Source organism: Cetorhinus maximus, unplaced genomic scaffold (genome assembly GCF_964194155.1).
Source record: "Cetorhinus maximus unplaced genomic scaffold, sCetMax3.hap1.1 HAP1_SCAFFOLD_1123, whole genome shotgun sequence".
Classification (NCBI taxonomy): Eukaryota; Metazoa; Chordata; class Chondrichthyes; order Lamniformes; family Cetorhinidae; genus Cetorhinus; species Cetorhinus maximus.
In genome coordinates, this window is record NW_027597065.1 from 45001 (window position 1) to 55207 (window position 10207).

General features: G+C 61.6%; 1 protein-coding gene across 5 annotated transcripts in view; it reads left to right on the forward strand.

Moving 5' to 3' along the window:
* Positions 1 to 10207, forward strand: part of LOC144675723 (cyclic AMP-dependent transcription factor ATF-1-like) — a 40406-nt gene extending 30199 nt beyond the window's left edge. For 2 of the 5 annotated variants that reach the window (XM_078536339.1, XM_078536341.1), the window contains 4 exons: positions 750 to 889; positions 3988 to 4170; positions 5236 to 5395; positions 10010 to 10207. In XM_078536339.1, the coding sequence (XP_078392465.1) occupies positions 750 to 889; positions 3988 to 4170; positions 5236 to 5395; positions 10010 to 10205 (679 nt within the window). In that variant the 3' untranslated portion in view covers positions 10206 to 10207. Of the gene's footprint in view, positions 1 to 749; positions 890 to 3987; positions 4171 to 5235; positions 5396 to 10004 lie in introns of all 5 variants that reach the window. The other 3 variants (XM_078536340.1, XM_078536343.1, XM_078536342.1) reach the window with 3 other exon arrangements.

Below are 10207 nucleotides of genomic sequence, written 5' to 3' on the forward strand. Positions count from 1 at the left end.
TGTGGGAGGGTCAGCGCTGAGGGAGCACCGCACTGTCGGAGGGTCAGTGCTGAGGGAGCGCCGCACTGTCGGAGAGTCAGCGCTGAGGGAGCGCCGCACTGTCGGAGGGTCAGTGCTGAGGGAGTGCCGCACTGTCGGAGGGTCAGTGCTGAGGGAGCGCCGCACTGTCGGAGGGTCAGTGCTGAGGGAGCGCCGCACTGTCGGAGGGTCAGCGCTGAGGGAGCGCCGCACTGTCGGAGGGTCAGCGCTGAGTGAGCACCGCACTGTCGGAAGGTCAGTGCTGAGGGAGCGCCGCACTGTCGGAGGGTCAGTGCTGAGGGAGTGCCGCACGGTCGGAGGGTCAGTGCTGAGGGAGCGCCGCACTGTCGGAGGGTCAGTGCTGAGGGAGCGCCGCACTGTCGGAGGGTCAGCGCTGAGGGAGCGCCGCACTGTCGGAGGGTCAGTGCTGAGGGAGCGCCGCACTGTCGGAGGGTCAGTGCTGAGGGAGAGCCGCACTGTCGGAGGGTCAGTGCTGAGAGAGCGCCGCACTGTTGGAGGGCCAGCGCTGAGGGAGCGCCGCACTGTCGGAAGGTCAGCGCTGAGGGAGTGCCGCACTGTGGGAGGGTCAGCGTTGAGGGAGCGCCGCACTGTCGGAGGGTCAGTGCTGAGGGAGCGCCGCGCTGTCGGAAGGTCAGTACCTGGGGCTGTGGTTGGTGAGTTTTGAGAGCGCCCGGCTCTAACGCTGTCCGTGTCTGTCTTTGAATCGCAAGGAAAATACTCAATGAGCTCTCGTCAGGCGACTCGGCGACCACGAAGACCGAGGGGAAAGAAGACGAGGAGGTCGGCGGCACTGCCCTCACCACCATGACCATGCCAACGCCCATCTACCAAACCAGCACGGGACAGTACAGTAAGTGGCCGAGCGGATGCCCCCCCCACCTCCCACCCCCCAACGGTCAGGGTGATGTCCAGCTTGTCCATCTCGATCCCGGGCCGTCTGGTGGAAGGGGGCGGGGGTGGGGTGGGGGTGGAGGGGTGTGGGTGGGTGTGGTGGGGGGCGCGGCTGCTGCAGCTTGTTTCTCTCCACGTCCCCGGCTGCGGGCGTGGGTTTGAGGGCCGGAGAGTCAGTTTGCGATGGGATTTCGGAAGCCGAACTGGCGGAAGCTCAGCGGCGGAGACGGAGACGGAGAAAGGGGAAAGAAATTCTGGGCAGCCCCCTTGGCGTAGCCGTCAGAATGCAAAAGGGCAGAGACGACGGCACCTTCCAATATATGAGGCACAGAAAAATACTGCCTTATTTTTGGGGGAGAGAGCGGGGCAGTTGGATTAGTTTGGGGATTGATACAAGGCTATGGGGAGAGAGTGGGGCAGTGGGATTAGTTTGGGGATTGATACAGGGCTATGGGGAGAGAGCGGGGTCAGTGGGATTAGTTTGGAGATTGATACAGGGCTATGGGGAGAGAGCGGGGCAGTGGGATTAGTTTGGGGATTGATACAGGGCTATGGGGAGAGAGCGGGTCAGTGGGATTAGTTTGGAGATTGATACAGGGCTATGGGGAGAGAGCGGGGGCAGTGGGATTAGTTTGGGATTGATACAGGGCTATGGGGAGAGAGCGGGGCAGTGGGATTAGTTTGGGGATTGATACAGGGCCATGGGGGGAGAGCGGGGCAGTGGGATTAGTTTGGGGATTGATACAGGGCTATGGGGAGAGAGCGGGACAGTGGGATTAGTTTGGGGATTGATACAGGGCTATGGGGAGAGAGCAGGGCAGTGGGATTAGTTTGGGGATTGATACTGCGATATGGGGAGAGAGCGGGGCAGTGGGATTAGTTTGGGGATTGATACAGGGCTATGGGGAGAGAGCGGGGCAGTGGGATTAGTTTGGGGATTGATACAGGGCTGTGGGGAGAGAGCGGGGCAGTGGGATTAGTTTGGGGATTGATACAGGGCTATGGGGAGAGAGCGGGGCAGTGGGATTAGTTTGGGGATTGATACAGGGCTATGGGGAGAGAGCGGGGCAGTGGGATTAGTTTGGGGATTGATACAGGGCTATGGGGAGAGAGCGGGGCAGTGGGATTAGTTTGGGGATTGATACAGGGCTGTGGGGAGAGAGCGGGGCAGTGGGATTAGTTTGGGGATTGATACTGGGCTATGGAGAGAGAGCGGGGCAGTGGGATTAGTTTGGGGATTGATACAGGGCTATGGGGAGAGAGTGGGGCAGTGGGATTAGTTTGTGATTGATACAGGGCTATGGGGAGAGAGCGGGGCAGTGCGATTAGTATGGGGATTGATACAGGGCTATGGGGAGAGAGCGGGGCAGTGGGATTAGTTTGGGGATTGATACAGGGCTATGGGGAGAGCGGGGCAGTGGGATTAGTTTGGGGATTGATACTGGGCTATGGGGAGAGAGCGGGACAGTGGGATTAGTTTGGGATTGATACTGGGCTGTGGGGAGAGAGTGGGGCAGTGAGATTAGTTTGGGGATTGATACAGGGCTATGGGGAGAGAGTGGGGCAGGGGGATTAGTTTGGGGATTGATACAGGGCTATGGGGAGAGAGCGGGGCAGTGGGATTAGTTTGGCATTGATACTGGGCTATGGGGAGAGAGCGGGGCAGTGGGATTCGTTTGGGGATTGATACAGGGCTATGGGGAGAGAGCGGGGACAGTGGGATTAGTTTGGGGATTGATACTGGGCTATGGGGTTAGAGCAGGGCAGTGGGATTAGTTTGGGGATTGATACAGGGCTATGGGGAGAGAGTGGGGCAGTGGGATTAGTTTGGGATTGATACAGGGCTATGGGGAGAGAGAGCGGGGCAGTGGGGTTAGTTTGGGGATTGATACAGGGCTATGGAGAGAGAGCGAGGCAGTGGGATTAGATTGGGGATTGATACAGGGCTATGGAGAGAGAGCGAGGCAGTGGGATTAGTTTGGGATTGATACAGGGCTATGGGGAGAGTGGGGCAGTGGGATTAGTTTGGGGATTGATACAGGGCTATGGGGAGAGAGCGGGGCAGTGGGATTAGTTTGGGATTGATACAGGGCTATGGGGAGAGCGGGGCAGTGGGATTAGTTTGGGGATTGATACAGGGCTATGGGGAGAGAGCGGGGCAGTGGGATTAGTTTGGCATTGATACTGGGCTATGGGGAGATAGTGGGGACAGTGGGATTAGTTTGGGGATTGATACAGGGCTATGGGGAGAGAGAGCGGGGCAGTGGGATTAGTTTGGGGATTGATACAGGACTATGGGGAGAGAGCGGGTCAGTGGGATTAGTTTGGGGATTGATACAGGGCTATGGAGAGCGAATGGGGCAGTATGATTAGTTTTGGGATTGATACTGGGCTATGGGGAGAGATCAGGGCAGTGGGATTAGTTTGGGGATTGATACAGGGCTATGGGGAGAGAGCGGGGCAATGGGATTAGTTTGTGGATGGATACAGGGCTATGGGGAGAGAGCGGGGCAGTGGGATTAGTTTGGGGATTGATACAGGGCTAGGGGGAGAGAGCAGGGCAGTGGGATTAGTTTGGGGATTGATACTGGGCTATGGGGAGAGAGCGGGGCAGTGGGATTAGTTTGGGGATTGATACAGGGCTATGGGGAGAGAGCGGGGCAGGTGTATTAGTTTGGGGATTGATACTGGGCTATGGGGAGAGAGCGGGGCAGTGGGATTAGTTTGGGGATTGATACAGGGCTATGGGGAGAGAGCAGGGCAGTGGGATTAGTTTGGGGATTGATACAGGGCTATGGGGAGAGAGCGGGGCAGTGGGATTAGTTTGGGGATTGATACAGGGCTATGGGGAGAGAGCGGGGCAGGTGGATTAGTTTGGGGATTGATACAGGGCTATGGGGAGAGAGCGGCGCAGTGGGATTAGTTTGGGGATTGCGCGACGCAGACTACGACTCTTTTTCTCTGGAGTGTGGCCTGTTTCCACACGGCGCCAACACTCTTTCGCGGAACCGTGGATGCTTAACCCCTAATGAGCTCTTCCCCGCTCCAATCACACAGTTGCCATTGCCCCCGGAGGGACGATACAGCTGGCGAGCCCTGGCTCTGAGGGCGTCCAGGGACTCCAGACGCTCACCATGACCAACGCCGGGGGTGCCCAACAGGGAACCACCATCTTACAGTACGCACAGACGGCCGACGGACAGCAGATACTCGTCCCCAGTAACCAGGTGGTCGTGCAGAGTGAGTAAGGAATGTCCGTGTCAGAGAGGGAGAGGGGTCACGAGACAAAGGTTGATGTGAAGGCTGCAGCGGTACAATATCCTGCGACGCAGGATATACCGATTGGTCACTGATAGACCGTCCTCCTGGCAGAACATCCCTGACCTGCGCCTCTGTGGGCAGCCAGCTGGCCTCTGAGGCGTGAGGGTGTGGAGTAGAGCAAAGAGTTCGGAGACGTGAGCCCATAATCCAGGGCCGGGCTCCGGCTGCAGCGCCGAGGGAGCGCAGCACTGCCAGAGGGTCAGTGCTGAGGGAGCGCCGCGCTGTCGGAGGGTCAGTGCTGAGGGAGCGCAGCACTGTCGGAGGGTCAGGACTGAGGGAGCGCAGCACTGTCGGAGGGTCAGCGCCGAGGGAGCGCCGCACTGTCGGAGGGTCAGCGCCGAGGGAGCGCCGCACTGTCGGAGGGTCAGCGCCGAGGGAGCGCCGCGCTGTCGGAGGGTCAGCGCCGAGGGAGCGCCGCACTGTCGGAGGGTCAGTGCTGAGGGAGAGCCGCACTGTCGGAGGGTCAGTGCTGAGGGAGAGCCGCACTGTCGGAGGGTCAGTGCTGAGGGAGAGCCGCACTGTCGGAGGGTCAGTGCTGAGGGAGCGCCGCACTGTTGGAGGGTCAGCACTGAGGGAGTGCCGCACTGTCGGAGGGTCAGCGCTGAGGGAGAGCCGCACTGTCGGAGGGTCAGTGCTGAGGGAGCGCCGCACTGTCGGAGCTGTGACCTCCCAGTTGAGAGGGTCAATCCAAAGGCCCCATCTGCCCTCTGAGGTTGACAGACAAGCTCCCGAGGTCACTATTTGAGAGAAGAGCAGAGGCTGACAGGATTAAAACCGATGACCGGGGCAGACATTTATCGCGTGTCTGTTCTGTGGGATCTTGCTGTGTGATAACTAGCTGCTGTGTGTCCCGCATTGAAAGGTTTTCTGTGAGGGCCTTTAGCTGACCCTGAGCTGATGGACTGACGGTGTAACGGTGCTGAGATTAGCCAGCACGCTGTGTGTACCTCACGTTAGTGACACGCGTGTCTCTGTCTCCGCCAGCGGCCTCAGGCGATGTCCAGACCTATCAGATCCGCACCACTCCCACCACCAACTCGCTCCCGCAAACCATGATGATGACATCGCCGGTCACCCTCCAGCCCCAGGCCACCAAGACAGAAGATGCCACCTTGAAACGGGAGATCAGACTCATGAAGAACAGGTGAGAGCGTCCGGCCTCTGTCTGTCCGGAGGACCCGCCTGTCCATACTCTCACACACACCCCGGGGACCCCCTCTCTCACACACACACACCCCGGGTCCCCCTCTCTCACACACACCCCGGGACCCCCTGTCCATACTCACACACCCCGGGGACCCCGTCTCACACACACACACCCCGGGGACCCGCCTGTCCATATTCACACACCCCGGGGACCCCCTCTCACACACACACCCCGGGACCCCCTGTCCATTCTCACACACCCCGGGGACCCCGTCTCACACACTCACACACCCCGGGGACCCGCCTGTCCATACTCACACACCCCGGGGACCCCCTCTCACACACACACCCCGGGACCCCCTGTCCATACTCACGCACCCCGGGGACCCCCTGTCTCACACACACACACCCCGGGGACCCCCTCTCTCACACACACACACCCCGGGACCCCCTCTCTCACACACAGCCCGGGACCCCCTGTCCATACTCTCACACACCCCGGGACCCCCTCTCTCACACACACACACCGGGGACCCCCTCTCTCACACACACACACCGGGGACCCCCTCTCTCACACACACACACACCGGGGACCCCCTCTCTCACACACAAACACCCCGGGACCCCCTCTCACACACACACCCCGGGACCCCCTCTCTCACACACACCCCGGGACCCCCTCTCTCACACACACACCCCGGGGACCCCCTGTCCATACTCTCACACACACACCCCGGGGACCCCCTCTCTCACACACACACACCCCGGGACCCCCTCTCTCACACACACACACCCCGGGACCCCCTCTCTCACACACACACCCGGGACCCCCTGTCCATACTCTCACACACACCCGGGGACCCCCTCTCTCACACACACACACCGGGGACCCCCTCTCTCACACACAAACACCCCGGGACCCCCTCTCACACACACACCCCGGGACCCCCTCTCTCACACACACCCCGGGACCCCCTCTCTCACACACACACCCCGGGGACCCCCTGTCCATACTCTCACACACACACCCCGGGGACCCCCTCTCTCACACACACACACCCCGGGGACCCCCTCTCTCACACACACACACCCCGGGACCCCCTCTCTCACACACACACCCGGGACCCCCTGTCCATACTCTCACACACACACCCGGGGACCCCCTCTCTCACACACAGACACCCCGGGATCCCCTCTCTCACACACACACCCCGGGGACCCCCTGTCCATACTCTCACACACCCCGGGGACCCCCTCTCTCACACACACACCCCGGGGACCCCCTGTCCATACTCTCACACACCCCGGGGACCCCCTCTCTCACACACACCCCGGGACCCCCTCTCTCACACGCACACACCCCGGGGACCCCCTCTCTCACACACAAACACCCCGGGACCCCCTCTCACACACACACCCCGGGACCCCCTCTCTCACACACACCCCGGGACCCCCTCTCTCACACACACACCCCGGGGACCCCCTGTCCATCCTCTCACACACACACCCCGGGACCCCCTCTCTCACACACACACACCCCGGGACCCCCTCTCTCACACACACACACCCCGTGGACCCCCTGTCACACACACACCCCGGGGACCCCCTCTCTCACACACACACACACCCCGGGGAGACCCTCTCTCACACACACACACCCCGGGACCCCCTCTCTCACACACAGCCCGGGACCCCCTGTCCATACTCTCACACACCCCGGGACCCCCTCTCTCACACACACACACCGGGGACCCCCTCTCTCACACACACACCCCGGGGACCCCCTCTCTCACACACACACCCCGGGGACCACCTCTCTCACACACACACACCCCGGGGACCCCCTCTCTCTCACACACACACCCCGGGGACCCCCTCTCTCACACACACACACCCCGGGGACCCTCTCTCACACACACCCCGGGACCCCCTGTCCATACTCACACACACCCCGGGACCCCCTCTCTCACACACATCCCGGGACCCCCTCTCTCACACACACACACCCCGGGACCCCCTCTCTCACACACACACCCGGGACCCCCTGTCCATACTCTCACACACCCCGGGGACCCCCTCTCTCACACACACACCCCTGGGACCCCCTGTCCATACTCTCACACACCCCGGGGACCCCCTCTCTCACACACACACACCCCGGGGACCCCCTCTCTCACACACACACCCCGGGGACCCCCTCTCTCTCACACACACCCCGGGACCCCCTCTCTCACACACACACACCCCGGGGACCCCCTCTCTCTCACACACACCCCGGGACCCCCTCTCTCACACACACACACCCCGGGGACCCCCTCTCTCACACACACACCCCGGGGACCCCCTGTCCATACTCACACACCCCGGGGACCCCCTCTCTCACACACACACACCCCGGGACCCCCTCTCTCACACACACCCCGGGACCCCCTCTCTCACACACACCCCTGGACCCCCTCTCTCACACACACACCCCGGGGACCCCCTGTCCATCCTCTCACACACACACCCCGGGACCCCCTCTCTCACACACACACACCCCGGGACCCCCTCTCTCACACACACACACCCCGGGGACCCCCTGTCACACACACACCCCGGGGACCCCCTCTCTCAAACACACACCCCGGGGACCCCCTGTCACACACACACCCCGGGGACCCCCTCTCTCACACACCCCGGGACCCCCTCTCTCACACACCCCCGGACCCCCTGTCCATACTCTCTCACACCCCGGGACCCCCTCTCTCACACACACACCCCGGGGACCCCCTCTCTCACACACACACACCCCGGGGACCCCCTCTCTCACACACACACCCCGGGGACCCCCTCTCTCACACACACACACCCTGGGACCCCCTCTCTCTCACACACACCCCGGGACCCCCTCTCCCTCACACACACCCCGGGGACCCCCTCTCTCACACACACACCGGGACCCCCTCTCTCACACACACCCGGGGACCCCCTCTCTCACACACACACCGGGACCCCCTCTCTCTCACACACACACACCGGGACCCCCTCTCTCACACACACACCGGGACCCCCTCTCTCACACACACACCCCGGGGACCCCCTCTCTCACACACACCCCGGGACCCCCTGTCCATACTCTCACACACCCCGGGGACCCCCTCTCTCACACACACACACCCCGGGGACCCCCTCTCTCACACACACACACCCCGGGGACCCCCTCTCTCACACACACACCCCGGGGACCCCCTGTCAATACTCTCACACACCCCGAGGACCCCCTGTACATACTCTCACACACACACCCCGGGGAACCCCTCTCTCACACACACGCCCCGGGACCCCCTCTCTCACACACACCCCGGGGACCCCCTGTCAATACTCTCACACACACTCCCCGGGGACCCCCCCTGTAAATACTGAAACACTCCCCCGGGGACCCCCCTGTAAATACTGACACACTCCCCGGGGACCCCCCTGTAAATACTGACACACTCCCCGGAGACCCCCCTGTAAATACTGACACACTCCCCGGGGACCCCCCTGTAAATACTGACACACTCCCCCGGGGGCCCCCCTGTAAATACTGACACACTCCCCGGGGACCCCCCTGTAAATACTGACACACTCCCCCCGGGGACCCCCTGTAAACACTGACACTCTCCCCGGGGACCCCCCTGTAAATACTGACACACTCCCCGGGGACCCCCCTGTAAATACTGACACACTCCCCGGAGACCCCCCTGTAAATACTGACACACTCCCCGGGGACCCCCCTGTAAATACCGACACACTCTCCAGGGACCCCCTGTAAATACTGACACACTCCCCGGGGACCCTCCTGTAAATACTGACACACTCCCCGGGGACCCCCCTGTAAACACTGACACACTCCCGGGGACCCCCCTGTAAATACTGACACACTCCCCCGGGGGCCCCCCTGTAAATACTGACACTCTCCCTGGGGACCCCCCTGTAAATACTGACACACTCCCCGGGGACCCCCCTGTAAATACTGACACACTCCCCGGAGACCCCCCTGTAAATACTGACACACTCCCCGGGGACCCCCCTGTAAATACCGACACACTCTCCAGGGACCCCCTGTAAATACTGACACACTCCCCGGGGACCCCCCTGTAAATACTGACACACTCCCCGGGGACCCCCCTGTAAATACTGACACACTCCCCGGGGGACCCCCCTGTAAATACTGACACACTCCCCGGGACCCCCTGTAAATACTGACACACTCCCCGGGAACCCCCTGTAAATACTGACACACTCCCCATGGACACCCTGTAAATACTGACACACTCCCCGGGGACCCCCCTGTAAACACTGACACACTCCCGGGGACCCCCTGTAAATACTGACACACTCCCCATGGACACCCTGTAAATACTGACACACTCCCCGGGGACCCCCCTGTAAATACTGACACACTCCCCGGGGGACCCCCTGTAAATACTGACACACTCCCCGGGGAGACCCTCCTGTAAATACTGACACACTCCCCGGGGGACCCCCTGTAAATACTGACACACTCCCCGGGACCCCCCTGTAAATACTGACACACTCCCCCCGGGGACCCCGACGGATAAACCCTGTGTCTGCCTCTGCAGGGAAGCAGCGCGGGAGTGCCGACGGAAGAAGAAGGAGTATGTCAAGTGCCTGGAGAACCGGGTGGCCGTGTTGGAAAATCAGAACAAGACGCTGATCGAGGAGCTGAAGACATTAAAGGACCTTTACTGTCACAAAACTGTCTGAAACCACCCCCCTGCCCGTCAGAAACTCTTTGGAAGATGAGTCCTGTGGACTATTAGAC